Source organism: Arachis ipaensis, chromosome B5 (genome assembly GCF_059453495.1).
Source record: "Arachis ipaensis isolate K30076 ecotype BB chromosome B5, ASM5945349v1, whole genome shotgun sequence".
Classification (NCBI taxonomy): domain Eukaryota; kingdom Viridiplantae; phylum Streptophyta; class Magnoliopsida; order Fabales; family Fabaceae; genus Arachis; species Arachis ipaensis.
In genome coordinates, this window is record NC_142440.1 from 138,190,832 (window position 1) to 138,206,809 (window position 15,978).

Below are 15,978 nucleotides of genomic sequence, written 5' to 3' on the forward strand. Positions count from 1 at the left end.
GTTTTGATTGTTCTGTTATTTAAAAAAATATATTTTCATTATTTTGTTCATTATTTGGTTGCACTGTCCCTGCTCTCGATATCTGCTGACTCGCTGTCTCTCCTCCATGTTGGATTCTTTTTGTTTCAGGCTCTGTTGTGTATTTGTTGTACAACACTATCATTTTTTGTTTTATTTGTTGACACAACTACATTAAGGTAATATTCTCTGTTATTTTTAATGGAAGTATAATTATGTTAATTGTCTATAGATCTGCAGCAAGTTTTTGTAGATTTTGATAATTAATGATAAAATTTTCATGTTGATATTTTATATTTGGATATTTCTTTTTGTTAATTAACTTTTACATTTGTATTTTGATAAGATTATAAGATTTTGGTTGATGATATTTCTAGTGCTTTAAATTTGATAAATATTTTAAATTTAGATTAAATTATAATTATATCTTAAGGTGTTTATTTATAATTTATTTATTATTTTATTATAAAATATTTTTTTAATTGAATTACAGTTGAATTAATTGAACTAATAAACCAATAAATCAGTAATTAAAGTGGTTCGATGACTAGTTCGATTTTTAAAACATGGAGTATGACTCAACAATATGGGTGTATATAGCCTAGTTGGACCAAAAATCCAGACCAAGTCCGATCAGTTTGGACTAATTTTAGTCCAATTTCGTGACTATTCGATCAGACTAGAAAAATAAAAATATTCTATCCTAATCCTATCAAAGAACTGAACCGGGTTTGGACTAATGTCGGGTCATCCGGTCAAGGGAATAAGTGAGTAATTAATCTGGGTTAGGATACGCGGGACCATTGTTCTAAAAATCGAACCAGAGCGATCGGTTCAACCGGATAAACCGATCATCAGGACGGTTTGGTTAGTTTCAAAAACCGCTTGGCAAAAAATTGATAAAAAAATCGGTCAAATTAGTGGTTAACTGGCAAACCGGAGGAACCGGCCGGTTTTAAAGAGGTCTGCCGGTTTGAGAACCCCCTTCAAAACGGCGCGTTTTGACCTTTAAAATAGAAAAACCCCTAAATTTACTACCCGAAGCCCAGACCCCCCAGTCCCACACTCCCACTCATCTCCTCTCCTCTCCTCTCTCAAAAACTCAATTCAAACTTGAAAGAACAGAAAAGAACCCTAGCGGAACCCACAGCCACCGCATCTCCCCCAACCCCGTAGCACGCAGCCGCTGCACCCACCGCAACCCCGCAGCCCCACAGCCCCGCGGAACCCACAGCCACCGCATCTCCTCTCCTCTGTTCGCCGGTGTAGCGCCGTGGAAGTTCCGTCGCCGTCCTAGGAAGCTGTGTCGCCGTCGTAGGAAGCTCCCTCGCCGTCGTGTGGAAGCTCTGTGGCCGTCGCCATCTCCTCTGTTCAAGCGCTCTCTCTCTCTCTGTTCGCCGGTGTGGCCGTTCTCCCCTTCCTCCTCGCCGCCGGTAAGCAGTAAGCACTCTGAGTGTTGATGCAAATCACTTCACTCGAAAGCAGACAGATGCAGGACAAATATAATTACATTTGGCATCAAACTTTTCATTATTTCTAAAATTGTGAATGAGTACATAGCTCTTACTTATTTTATGAAACTGGAATAATCTTGTTGATGGTTGATTTATGATTCTAGAATGATTTTCTGAAATGATGATGATATTGTTACTGATATGTTGTTGGCTTCTTGTTGGTTTTCTGATGGTTATTGATCAGTGATGATTAGTGCCTTTGATTTTGAATTGGAGTTGGGTTTAATTATGAGTTATTTGGGTTTAATTATGAGTTGCTGAGTTAGTAATACTGATTTTGTTGATGTTTGCTTATTCTAAATTGCTGATTTTCTGAAATGATGATGATGTTGTTGTTTGATGATATATTGTTGGCTGCTTGTGGATTTTCTGATGATTACTGATTAGTGATGATTAGTGCCTTTGTTTATTTCTGAATTGGAGTTGGGTTTAATTGTGAATTGCTGGGTTTAATTCTGAGTTGCTGAGTTGATTTTGTTAATGTTTGCTTATTCTGAATTGTTGATTTTCTGAAATGATGATGTTGTTGCTTGATGATATATTGTTGGCTTGTTGCTGATTTTCTGATGATTACTGATTAGTGATGATTAGTGCCTGTATTTAGTTGAAAATTTTGTTAATATTTTTTTTGGTTGTGGAACATTATGGTAAATTTTGAAATTTTGGATTTCATTAGGTTAGAAATTATCAAATTTAAATATTTGAAATTATATATTAAATTTTTAATGAATATTTAATTAAACCGGTTAAACTCCGGTTGAACTCCGGTCGAACCATTGAACCAGTGAACCAGTTATCTTACCGGTTCATTGACCGGTTCGGTTCTCGCAACCTTGCGGCGGGACACAGCTCAGTCCCTCTGTCGTCTACCCTGCCTCCAGTACACTAGGGCAGCGGATTGATTGGGAGCAAAACAGGGTAAGGGGCTGCAATCGCCGCCGTGGCCTCCGCCGTCAGTGTGAATGAGTTTCAAATTTCATTTTTTCCCTAAAATTTTCTTTTTTGTGAACTGCAATGGATTTGTTATATTCTTATGGTATTGAGAGTTGTAATCTGCATAAGTAACACGTTTTTTTTGGTTTGTCTGTTAGCTTCTTCAATGAGTTGTCTTATTGCATGATGGATTTTCTCGGATGTTCCAATAAACAATGCAAAATTAACATACTTCAACTCATTCTTCATGCATCTACTGTACTAATCACTTAATATGTTCAAGACTCGGTTCCTTTTCATTTTCCCCCTCCTTGTAACCTGTATGCTTTAATTAACTTATGCTACCATCATTGAACAAATTTAATGTTGCTACGGATACAATTGTAGAAATAATAATACATTTGCTATGCTTTGATTTGCTGCTCATCGGGTCATTAATGTGCCCTAATTTGACAGTGTGTCAATAAGTTCAGTGTTTGTGCATAGAGAGCTAAACTACGGTTATTTTGCATTGCCGCTAATTACATTTTATTATTATTGTTGGGTCTTTTCTTAATCCATTTGCTTTTGTGGTTGTGCCAAAGCTTGATTGTGTTGCTTGTGTTTTTGTTCTGAATTTGATTTCTGTACTAGAAAACTAGGCTTTGCGAATTTCAAAATATGGGAAAGAAGCTTTTATTTTTCCTTTGTTATTTATATTATTTGATTTGTTCATATTTAGTTCTGGTGTTTGATATTATATTCAGGTTTTCTGGTACTGTGTACTGTCTTTGGGAGTGCCTTGTTTGTTTATGGACTACTCTGATCTCCTGAAATTGTTGTTTGCCATTGCTATTTGGTGCTCTGCTTACATTACTGTTGCCATTCTTACTTCCTTTCGCGCCGTCAATTGTCTTTCTGCTTGAGCTTCAGAGGGAAAATTGTTTGGAATTTGATACGAGGACATCATGGGCTATGCACAACTTGTTATAGGTCCAGCTGGTAGCGGCAAGGTATTTTATTGTGTCACCTCATTTGTTCTACCTTTTCACTCATAGTATCTAAATTGTAATTACATTGTTGTTACTGTGATTGCGGGGAAATATGGTCAATATAGCCACAATTTGCTGTTGCAATGAGGTTGCAGAGAGCACCACAACAGCGGTATTATGGCTGCAGTCACGGTTATAGGAATCCAATTTATTGTTTAAATTAGGAGGGCTATCAACTATGAGCTAGTTCTAATTTGTGTAGCTGACCCAGCCTTGTTGGGGTGAACTTTCATTGTTGTTGTTGCCTCATCTATATTGTTGAACTACAGACCTACATGCTGTTTTACTTTTCTTAAACCGGTTAAGACACTCATGAGAGTTTATTTTTGTTTTGTCTATTAGTCAACATATTGCTCGAGTTTGTATGAACATTGTGTAGCTGCAAGGCGTACAATAAATATTGTGAACCTGGACCCTGCCGCTGAAAACTTTGACTATCCTGTTGCAATGGGTAACGTAAATGTGTTATTTGTAGTTAGTATTTTTCTGGGTTCAGTTTGTTGTTTTCTGAAACTTAACGCTTTTGTTTAACATGCTTGCAGATATAAGGGAACTGATTTCCCTGGAAGATGTTATGGAGGAGCTTGGATTAGGCCCTAATGGTGGTCTTATGTACTGCATGGAGTATCCTTTTCTTTGTTTCATCTTCTTTACAAACTTTTTCTGTAATAATAAGCCTGTATCATTGCTTTTTGCGATGCTGAGTTAGGCAGAGATTTTGTTTGCTAGTATAAATGACCTTCATCTTTTGCTATTTTACTATTTTCCTGTTTATTTACATTTAGTTGCTACATTAAAAACTTGCTAGAAACCGTGTTGCCTTAGCAATCTTATTTAGACACCTTGAAGATAACCTCGATGATTGGCTTGAGGAAGAGCTGGACAACTATTTAGATGATGATTACCTGGTCTTTGACTGCCCTGGTATTCTTGCTTATCCCTTGGCACTTTTCGATTTCTGTCAAAGTAGGGTGCAAATGTTACAATACCACAAAATTTTCATTGCGAAGTGGTAATATTGGTATAATCCAGTTGCATGATGCATGAGTTAGTAGCTAGTACATGATCTTTTTGAACAATAGAAATTGATTTGCTAGTTTGTTTATATTTCTTTTAATTGTTTTCTATAAGTTGTGTGGTTGAAACTTGACCTGATAAATACTGTTAAATCAACTCAACCATTTATTGTTTTTTCAGGCCAGATAGAACTTTATTCACATGTGCCTGTGCTCAAGAATTTTGTGGAACATTTGAAACGTAAAAATTTCAACATTTGTGCTGTGTACTTGCTTGATTCACAGGTATGTGGCAGCTGCTCATAAACCCAGCTTTGCTTCCTTTTGATATATCAATTCTGTAACATTCCTTAATATTCATTGTTATTCTCATTACCTTTGTTGACCCTAACGATTTTACATGATTCCAGTTCATGAGTGATGTGACAAAATTTATCAGTGGGTGCATGGCTTGCCTTTCCGCAATGGTTCAACTTGAATTACCACATGTGAATATCCTATCAAAAATGGACCTTGTGACTAACAAAAAGGATCTTGAAGAGTAATTACTGATACAAAATCCTTTTACCTAATCTCTTTTAATAACATTCATTTTAATCATAATCTACGTATTTTTTTTCTCTCTTTTAGGTTCTTGGATCCAGAGCCTACTTTTTTACTGTCTGAATTGAATCAACGAATGGGTCCTCAGTTTGCGAAGCTTAATAAAGCTTTGATTGAACTGGTGGGTATCCAAATATTCTTAAAAATATATGCGCTTTTCACATCTCTTTGCCAATTTGATATTGTTAAGGCTGTGCTCTATTATAGTTCAAGCAACTAGGCAGGAGGATCTAACTTTATGCCTAGAATCTAGGAGAACATTGAAGAGGATGAATAATGGAAGAGGTTGTATGTGATAATATATTAAGGTATCGGAGTTTTTGGGACAGGAAAACTTACTCACAAATGTTAAGGCATATCAAACATTCCTGTAGTTTTAGTTTAAATTGGTCCTTCATGTTTATATTGCATTTAATTTGATGTTTTTTCTTCCCACATTTTAGGTGGGACATGAACAATTGTGATTTTAGGCAGGACATGAACATCTATCATCTGGAATTAGGGACTTGTGTAGAATACATTGTTATGGGTTTTTGTTTCCATTAGGACATAGCTCTTGCTTTCTTTTTGTGCAAAGAACATTGGAACAAATTGCTGGCTCCATATTTTGGACCTAAAATTAAAAAGGAATGAAGGTCTCACTCCATCTTGGCAATTGTCACTTCCATTTTGTAACAGCTATTCTTGATTTTCGTCCTGCCGTTAAGGCTTATGATGAAGATTGATTCAATTTTACAGTATTTAGTTTTTGTTCTTTCCCCATCTTTTGCAATAGTTGGTTTCTATTTAGTAATCTATTTGTTTATCATGCAACAGGTAAATAACTATAGCATGGTGAGTTTTATACCACTGGACTTGAGGAAGGAAAGAAGGTAAACTCTAGTGCCTATCTACCGTTTTGCCTGTCATAGTACAAACCTTTTGACATAGTAGTTGTTTTACAGCTCATTGACTCCTATAATTTTACCTATAGTAACACCAATTTTGTAATATACTCATTTGTTTCTTCATTACAGTATCCAATATGTGTTGAACCAAATCGACAACTGCATCCAGTATGGAGAAGATGCAGATGTGAAGGTTAAGGATTTTGATCCGGAGGATGATGATGAGTAGCTACTATGTTGCAAGTGCTACATACTTGGAATGATTCAAAATTTGTTTTTGAATGACATAATGGTGGTTAGTTTGTTGATATATAGTATAAATTACTAGAATGTTCTTTGAATTGCCAAAATATGATTTTCCAAATGACGTCAAAGGTGGGTTGTAAGATTGTGACCTTGATGATTTGTACAAATCACTGTCTGAACTGTCAGAAACCTTGGGTAGGGTAATCAATGGGTAATTGGTATGAAGTTGAACATGAAGCAGTTTTAGACACAAGAAATTCTTCTAACTGAAACATCTGATAGCTACTACATTAAAATTATGGTGCGACTGCAGTGTGTGTTTTTTTTTACGTGCATGGCATGACAATTAAAGTACCAAACATTATTATTCACATTATTTTGACCCTACATTTCTTGTTTCTAGTAAAAGATTCGGATGTTTAGCATTTTCCATAATATTTATATGCCCTTAAATAAAAAGGGTTGCAAAGTTAAGATATTACTAAACTTTTTGACTCAAGTTTTATTTTATTTTTTAAATGAAAATAAAAATACTAGACTACAAGGAATGAGTTGCAACTATAATTTTTTTTACCTAACTTGATTGCAAGTTAGGCTGTGAATCTGTGATAAATCTTTAGAGAAGTTTTGCTTTGTTCCTTCAACTATAAGTTGAACGATTCGTTCTTGTCCCAAAATGCACCTTTTTCCTAATAATGTTCATAGCTTAGCAATGTGTACTCTAATAAATGAGGGGGAAAATGATAAGAACTAAAATGTTAGAAATTCAAAATGTTGTGAAATACAAGTTTGACAATTGGCATTTTCTTTCATTAGTGTTTATGCAACACTATCACATTCATGACTCATCAACTACTCATGTATTTTGTCAAAATAATTCTGACATCTACTTGTACAAATTTCTCTAAGAAAAGAAAAACTTTTTTTATTGGCAAATTAAATACGTCTCACAAAGAATTGAGCCTTCACATGAATACCTTCCTAGAATTCTAAAAACATAATTCAAGAATGTTAAACAATGAGACGTCAAAATCTCTTGGACGAAATTGCCCTTGTAAATCTTTGAATCAAGTAGAGTTTTCGGCCACCTTGATCTCAACTTTGAACAATGCCTTAACAGGCCTATGATCAGAGAGTTTTGATTCACTCCTGCTGTATTTACTTTGCTTCATTCCCTCTCCAAACCATAGTATTCGATCACACCTGTAATCCTTCTTGTGTTAGATAATCATCTATCTACTCTTCCCAATAGAAATGCTACAATATATAATGTTATAGGAAAAGTCTAGAGGCCAGCAACTTTTGTGTTTTCTGGCCAACACTTAACCATCAAAACAAAAGTGAGTGATTTTCTACCATTAGATATAATCTCACCCCATTAAAAATACTATTAATGGCCAATTGATGGTAACAAAACACTAAAATTGCTGGTCCCCTAGCATTCATGAAAAAGCAAGATTGAGATCACAGTTGAAAAATTTGCGAACCTTTCCAAAAATTATGATATTATGGAGCCAGTTTTAGGGGAGCAAAAGTGTTAAACATTTTGGATTTACACACACAAAGTAGGGCACAATGAACTGGACTCAGTAATACAATATGGTAACAAGAATCTTTCATATTGTTGGTCATTTTGGCTTTCTTGATGCATTCATAAAGCAATAAATTCTAAAGGCAAATTATTCAAATTCTTTAATTTAATGCTCCCAACCCAAAAAAGGTAAAAAGCCAATCAAAATTCTTTAATTTACCATGCTGGAGCACGCTTCTTTTTGGTCAATTGTTTCTGATCACACCCAATGTAATCTTCAGAATTAGGGTGGTACTTGTAGGTAGGTGGAAACTCTATAGCTCCTTCATGCCAACCTTGGAATACATGACCCTCCGTGAGCTCCATCTTTAGCTATAATATATATATTTAGAATAGAGTTTTAAATCTTGATGAACTTATATTATTGTTATTGTTATATATATATATATATATATATATATATATATATATATATATATATATATATAGGAAGAGTTTCAAGTGTACCGAAAACACCGGTATTCTAGTTGTTTTAACCGTTGATCTGAATTATAAAAAATATATATAATATATATTAATTGAAATCAACGGTTAAAACAACTAGAACACCGGTATTTTCGGTACACTTGAAATTTTTCCATATATATATAGTAACTAATTATTGCGAAAACTTAGTATTTCTTAATTACCTGATCATGTTTCAACAAGGTTTCCCATTGTCTTCTCTTGATCAATGATTTTGTTGCAAAGTCTGGCAGGTAGATCCTGTAGTTCAAATCCCCAAGCCACACTATCCGGCTGCATGGAAAAAATATGTACACATTTTAGATCAAGTTCATGTTTTGGTGACTATTTTTTTTTTTTTTTTGGACATGGTGTTTTGGTGACTATAATGTGTTATAAAGTTCTCAAATCTAAATAGCTATGCAATTTTCAGTCTTGAGAAATTCCCAGGTCAAGTATATCAATCAGATATTATGTAGCCTTAAATTTTGGAAAAATTAGTACATACTTTTACAAATAGAAAGTGTCATGTAAAATATTCTTTAAAAGAAAGTATAGGGAACAATTTTTAGTTAGTTAATATTAGTACATTTTTTTAAATTATAAAAATTTTTACTTCTTAAAGGATTTAGGATTTATAATTTAAAATTTAAAATTAATAATTTATAATTTAGGATCTAAAATTTAAGATAAATAAAATAATTTTAACCATTACTCATTGTTTAATTACATGAGAGGTCAATCTAATTTACACGATTTTCTTCTTGCTGCTGAACAATAAGCCAACATAGTGATACTACATAATCATTGTTAAGTGGCTCATTCTTTTTCCACAGCTTCACTTTTGAACTTCATTTATTGAATGAATTCAACCAATAAACTTACTCATGATCAATAATTTTTTCAGGCATATCATGAAGAGGATCAGCAGGGAAGCTTGTCCGATACAAAATCTCGGCTGCATCGATGTTTCTCTGTTTCCGGTCTTCTTCTTTTCCACCGGAAGCTAGATGACTACATATAAAGCAGAAGCTCGTTTCATGCAAGCAAAATCTAATTGATATTGAACCCTGTATTTTTAAGGTTAAAAAAAAAAAAAACTCACTCTAAGAAACAATGTATAAAATTTTTCAAAACTTGCATATCAAAAAGTTCTCAAGCATATACAATTTTGCAGAAAACATGCCTTGTTTCCCAAGCAACCCATGATTCCACATCCAACCGACGAAACACTCAAGTGATGGATCGATCGACAGAGGTCGCATCGAACCCAAATTGTGACAAACATTCCAACCATTTGCTTACTTATGATGCATTGGAACTCTTGTCCAACATCACCTTCTACACAAACTTGTTCTTGATCCTTCAGGGGATACACCTTTTGAGGCTCTGCTGTTCTTTCTCCTTTCTTGGTTGGCATTCTTTTGTTAAGGGCCGCGCCGATGAGCGAATTCCATTTCCTTGAAACTCTTCGGTTTTGGGGTCCTAACACATTTGCTGCATTCAAAGGAACAATTTCTTGGAACCTTGTATAACAAAGTTGTTGATCACATCACATATTAGTCTATGAATTAAGTAAAACTAAATATTTAATCCAAAACCATTATGAAACTTACCCTAGAACATAGATATCCGGAAAATTATTTTGTATTTCTAGCCAATCTTCCATGTCCAGATTCTTTGGCGGTTGGATTCCTCCAACATTCCAAGAACCAACAAAGATCCTATTTCAGAATAGCATAAAGATTATTAGATATGATTACTTTGAATGATAATTGTAAAATATAATAATTCATAATTAGAACAAGCCAACACAATATCTCATACTTTTTGGTGTGATGATGGAAGCATGTTCTTGAGTTTTGAGATGATTGATTCAAATTATAATGAGTTCCCTTCTTGGCTAGTGATGGATTCTGATTATCTCCTTTGGAATTATCAAAGCTAAGTATCCTTTTTAGTATCTTACTCTCGTTTATCTTGAATCCCTGCATGATCTTTGAACCAAAAAAACAAACACTCTTCAATATGATTAACTCACCAAACATGGGACAAAAAAGACAAATTGAAAAAAACAAAACTAAAAACGATACCTAGTTGTTGTAGTTTTCTTGAGATTACCACCAAAGTATGGAAGTGACTTACAGAGCTTAGAGAAGTAGAAAAGAAAGAGACTTGTAATGTGATATCAAGAGGATTAGTCAATGGATGAGGATGGGGATTTATAGGCATGCAACTTAGTGCTACCCCAATTGAGTAATAGTTTTTTTATTGTATTATTTAAAAGTAGAAGTAAGTTTCAAATCGAATATTTTATTATGGTTAGAATTTGTATTCAGATTCTTTGAAAATGTGTCATTACATATAATTATTTATGTACTTCTATTTAACTATTTAAGCTTTTGGAGTAAGCACGATTTTTATCACAAAAAAACTTCTGAATTTGATATTTATTACTCCAAAAGAAAAAAATAATAATAACACAATGCAAACAAGAATTGAGAAAATGCTAGGCAAAATTCACACTTCAAGCCCAGCCGTTTAAATTTTTTGGGATAGAGGATTTAATAACACTTTTAAAAATATATACGTTTCATTGAGCAATAAAAGTTGAATATGATGTTATTTTCAACTTGAGAAAAGTATAGAAGAACAACACATATTCTGAACAACATAAATAACAAGCTAATTAAGGAATGTTTTATTAATTGTAAATATTACAATTTTAATTAATTAAAAACAATCACATTAGTCAAATTTGAATAAGAGAAATGCTAGTGACCTATCAAAACTTATTGTTTTTGGTTATCACATAACTATCAATTCAATTCCTTTAGTCTAATTATTTTAGTCTAGTAATCCAATAACATACTTTATCCTATACATTTAAACATTGATGACTAACTGATGGCAAAAAACAATAAATGCTGATGGCCCCTAGCATTCCTTTTTGAGTAATTAGGATTTGCACCCCTAAACAAAATTTCACAACAATACCGTTCCTATCATCGCACAGTCACAATGCCTCGCCGGTCTACCTCCACAGTGTCTCGCTGGTCTGCATCCACAATTTGCCGTCGTTGGAGGAGTGAGCTTGACGCGAGGTTCTTTTCCGTCTGAGCGTGCCGCTGTCCTGCGATACCAATGCAGCCGTCGCCATTTCTATCTCGTGATCTGGGGCTGCATCTGCCGCTGCTATCCACGACCCCAATGCTGCCGAAGTGGCTGTTGTCTCGCAACCCTGTAGGGCGACGCTACTACTGCTATACCAAGCACCTCTCCCGTTTTTGGTGCTAAAGGTTAGTAAATAGTACCGGAGATGGAGTCATCGCTGGATGAAAGAGGTTCTAATGCCCCGTTTTATGATACCAGTGACTACCATTCTAATCACACGGAGGGCGATTTTGCAATGTGAGCATTGATGATGTCCAATGTGATGACAAGGTACGTCTTTGAATTTTTGTACGTACTTTAATGCTTTATTCTCATGCAACTTGGATGTTTCATTATCTATTTTTATTATTTATTCTTGTTTAAGCATGGGATTTGGATTCTTTTTTAGTGAACTTATCATCCGTTAAGCATTAAAGTTACATGAATTTTAATGCAAATGTATGTTTCTTGTTGTGTTTATGTGAATTTATTTTGTTAGATTGATGGTGGAGAGTTCTTTGGAAATTGTATTTTATGGGTGTTTTGTTTCATGAGTATTTGACTTATGTATAGTTTTTATCTGGAGTAGCACTTTTTTTGTCGTTGAATGGATGTGTATTTTGTTTCATGCTTGATATTTACTTCAGGGTATGGTATCTCAAATGTTTGGTTTGTTTGGCTTTCTTTGTTTGTGTACAATTGTCGGTCGTGAAAGATACAAACGTTATTGAGTTAGAAAATGATGAGGTGGAACTAAGTTATGAGGTGCAAACTATAATTTATTGCTAATTTAACAATAGGGAGATATTAGAGTCTAATTTTAATCATCTGTGGCATTGAATGATGGTTGTTGTGAATTGATCTACAGTTGTCAGATCACAGTGGCCTTCGTCAAGAGGAAATTCCAAATGTAGGATTGTGTTTTGCTTCTTTGCAGCTGGCACAGAAATTCTATATGACCTATGCAAAGAAAATTGGTTTCGTAACTAAAATTAGGACCACAACTTTTGATAGTACAACAAAGAAAATGAAGAAACCGATTAACCAGTCGATTCTTTATAATCGGGAGGGTTTTTGCGAGTCTCGTATGAGAGCAGTAACTCAGAAGAACAAGATAGCAGCCATGGGATGCAGAGAAAGGGTGTATGGGAAGTTCGACAGGGAAAAGAAAAAACTGGGTGTTATTGAAGGCAGAATTGAGGCATTCCCATCCCTGTTCTACTAAAAAAGCAGTGTACTACCATGAGTATAGAGAGTTGACCATGCATGTTAAGTGCGTGATTAAGGATAACGATGAGGCTGGCATACGACCTAACAAGACCTACCTTGCACTGGCTAACGAGGTTGGTGGGTCATTGAACTTGGGTTTCTTAGAAAAGGATGTGAGGAATTACATTACAAGAAAACTCCGTTCTGCTGATGACAATGCGGATGTTAAGGACATGTTGAATTATTTCATGCAAATGAAAGAGATCAATCCAAACATTACAAGTTCAGGAGTGCAATATGGGTAGATGCGAGGTGCAGGGAATCGTATGAGTATCATGGAGAAGTGGTGTCATTTAATACCACATACAGGAGAAACAGGTATGTGTGACTTGTGAAAACCTTTTCGGTTTTGTCATTGTCGGATGTTCTTACCTATGGTTGTTCTTCTTGTAGGCATGGATTACTACTTGAATCCTCTGTCAGTGACAATCACCATGAAAAGTCTATTCTTCTTGGTTGTGTTTACTAGGGAATGAGGAGATTCTTAGTTTTGAGTGAGTGTTTACGCCATGGGTGAAATGCATGGGAACTGTGCCACATCGAATCATCACGGACCAATGCAAGTCAATGTTTAGTGCTATTAGGAAGATCTTACTCCATATTCACCACCGATGGTGCATCTGACACATATTGAAGAAGATACCACAAAAGCCCGAAGGTTATGCTCATTACAGAGATTTGAATGTTGACTTGAGTGTCATTGTATGGAATTCTCATTCTATGGAGTCATTAGAGGATGATTGGACCGAATTCATAGATAAGTACAATCTAGATCACAACAGATGGCTATTAGGTTCATTACTATTAAACTATAGCATGTTTCATTTTTGTTTACGTTTGTGGTGTGCTTGTAGGTTTTTTTGAAAATATTTTTTGTTCCATCTTTTTGCTGCATATATAAATGTGGTACTCTGGTTCGCTCTAAATGGTGCTATTGATGGTTTGTTTTGTGTAGACCTTTATGATGACCAACGAATGTGGGTTCTGATCTTTTTCCAGGGTAAATTTTAGGCTGGTATGAAAAGTACGCAGAGGAGTGAGAGTATGCATGCATTTTACGAGGAGATCTTACATAGTAAGAGTAGCTTGGTTCAGTTCATCCATGAGTATGATAATGTGCTTAGGAACAAAGAGCAAAAGGAATTAGAGGACGATGCTGCAGACTCTAAAGGAGTTATCCCGTGTGCATCTAGCTCTGCCATTGAAAGGCAATTTCAACAGGAGTACACCAACGGTATGTTTAGGGAAGTCCAATGGGAGTTTGGTAAAAAAGGTGATTGCACCTTCTGTTCATTTGCACAAGAGGGTGATTTGGTTTGTGCGAAGGTGGGCGAGAAAAAACTAGTCTATCAGAAGATTACGTACCCTACTTATGTCGTTCATTTTGACCTTTCGACTCAGGAGATTCAGTGCGAGTGCAACATGTTTGAAAGTTCAGGAGTACTGTGTTACCAATGACTGGTTGTGTTTTTGTTTTACAGAGTAAATAGAGTACCTGCCTGCTATGTTCTCCTTCGATGGAGTAAGAACCTGAAGCACAAGCATACCTACATCAAGAGTGGTCATGACGTGAGGCGTTCGGATGAAAGTCATAACTTATTCAGAGGTTTTGTGCACACTTTTTTAACATGTCTTAGGAATTCGTAACTTGTAACAAGGAAGCAATCATGTTGCATTCTGCTCTGGACGATGCAAGGTCCATGCTAACTGATTATCGTGCTAAGATGCGGTCCAAAAGTGTTGCTGATACCCACAACAACATGGCCACACAGAGTGAGTTCATGGTTGGTGTCGATGACATTCAAGGCCCTTCAAGGGTGACCACTAAGGGTCGGCCAAGATCTAAGAGGCTTGGAGCTAACATGGACAGATCAATTAAGAAATATGTGCAGAGAAGGAAGAGAAATTTACCTCCGGTATGTGTTTAAATTAGTTAAAGTTGGATTTTTTGTTGAGCTGTGTTTGTTGAGTTAGTAAGTTGTTTTTGTTTGTGTGATGCCTTTTTCAGGATAATGATGTACAAGCCACTGGAAACGAAAAGGTAGATGCATATGTTGGACAGAATAAATCGCAAGGATTTGACAGATTCGTATCTTTGTTAAACTCTTTTAGAAATAGTTAGACTGTGTTGAACATGGATTATACACGTATATTTTGTGTTGATGGTTGTAACTTTTTTTTGTTAAAAGAAATATTTGTTAATTTGTTTTAAGATGTTTTAAAAAAATGGTGTATTCATCTCAGAAATATAATAATTACAAGAAAGAAACATTTAGTACAGTGCGAAAAGAAACATCCTGTATATAAAAAGAAGTATCCAGCATCTGTTTTGACAGGAAAAGAAACATCCCTTATATAAGAAAAATATAGGAGAGAGCTGTATAAAAGGAAAATTGGTTTAAACCCATCTCACTTTATTCTAGTTATTGTTGTTGTTCATTACAGTTAACGTTGGAGTCCTTTACAAACTTCAAGGTTCTTTAGGAGGGTCAGTTTGCTTTTAGAGGGTTTTGGAAAGGAACCAAATTCCTTTCTTTGAAGAAGTTGCATAATTGGATATGTGGTTATTCATTTCCTTCTTTTTCTTGTTCTTTATGTTTACATGTTTAGCCTCAACTTGTTTCTTTTTTGTGTTTTGTTTGAATTGTGACTAAATTTCATGCTATCATTTATCCTTCAAGTATCATCATTCATTCTATTTTTTTATATAAAAAAAAAACAAAATGCAAAATAAATTTGTATTGCTTGTAATATGTATCCTAAAAAGTAATATGTATCCTAAAGTAATATGTATCCTAAAAAGTAAGGGTGAGTATGCTTTTACTTAATAAAGAACACTAAGAACATGTAAATTGTCTATGTAAGATGGAGAAACATGGAGAATTCAAGCAAACTTCATATGACTCTTTTTCTTATGTTCCTGATCAGCCTGGTTATGTTAAGGATGTTGTCACCTACTTATGATGAAAAAGAAACATCCAATATAGTGAAAGAAATTCTATATATAAAAAGAAAGATCAAATATTCGGTATGATAAGAAAAGATTCATCTTGTCTATCAAAACAGAAACATCTTATGTAGTGACAAAGGAAAGATCCAAATGTACATAAAAAATGGAACACAAAGAAAACATAAAGAAGCAACTGAAGTGTCTCAAGTGGAAAGGAAATCCTAATTTTATATTAACAATTTTTTCTATGCAACCTTCCTTTTCTGCTGTTTACCACCCTTATCATAATTCATATAGTCTAAGTGTCAAGAAACATTACATAT

General features: G+C 34.7%; 3 protein-coding genes across 5 annotated transcripts; 2 read left to right on the top strand and 1 right to left on the bottom strand.

The window, feature by feature from the left end:
• Positions 1-1,035: 1,035 nt before the first annotated feature.
• LOC107644091 (P-loop containing nucleoside triphosphate hydrolases superfamily protein) lies at positions 1,036-6,505 on the top strand. Of its 3 annotated transcripts, none has more exons than XM_016347881.3 (10): positions 1,036-1,451; positions 3,212-3,457; positions 3,839-3,947; positions 4,039-4,120; positions 4,335-4,420; positions 4,694-4,797; positions 4,923-5,053; positions 5,143-5,236; positions 5,932-5,987; positions 6,132-6,505. In XM_016347881.3, exons 2-10 carry the CDS (start codon positions 3,413-3,415, stop codon positions 6,229-6,231), a joined length of 807 nt encoding a protein of 268 aa, XP_016203367.1. In that variant the 5' UTR covers positions 1,036-1,451; positions 3,212-3,412; the 3' UTR covers positions 6,232-6,505. The 3 variants fall into 3 exon arrangements, with proteins under 3 accessions (XP_016203367.1, XP_016203368.1, XP_016203369.1); XM_016347882.3 differs by having other exon boundaries at positions 1,059-1,458; XM_016347883.3 differs by having other exon boundaries at positions 1,059-1,451; positions 3,378-3,457.
• A 472-nt stretch (positions 6,506-6,977) lies between these two features.
• LOC107641091 (type IV inositol polyphosphate 5-phosphatase 9-like) lies at positions 6,978-10,473 on the bottom strand. The gene is made up of 8 exons (XM_088488666.1): positions 10,377-10,473; positions 10,111-10,280; positions 9,900-10,007; positions 9,470-9,809; positions 9,169-9,353; positions 8,469-8,577; positions 8,000-8,151; positions 6,978-7,451 (listed from the first exon to the last, which is right to left on the bottom strand). Exons 2-8 carry the CDS (start codon positions 10,275-10,277, stop codon positions 7,316-7,318), a joined length of 1,197 nt encoding a protein of 398 aa, XP_088344792.1. The 5' UTR covers positions 10,278-10,280; positions 10,377-10,473; the 3' UTR covers positions 6,978-7,315.
• A 3,276-nt stretch (positions 10,474-13,749) lies between these two features.
• Positions 13,750-15,669, top strand: LOC148565920 (uncharacterized). Its single transcript, XM_088487305.1, has 5 exons — positions 13,750-14,129; positions 14,187-14,274; positions 14,343-14,621; positions 14,714-14,794; positions 15,634-15,669. Exons 1-5 carry the CDS (start codon positions 13,750-13,752, stop codon positions 15,667-15,669), a joined length of 864 nt encoding a protein of 287 aa, XP_088343431.1.
• The last annotated feature ends 309 nt before the right edge of the window (positions 15,670-15,978 follow it).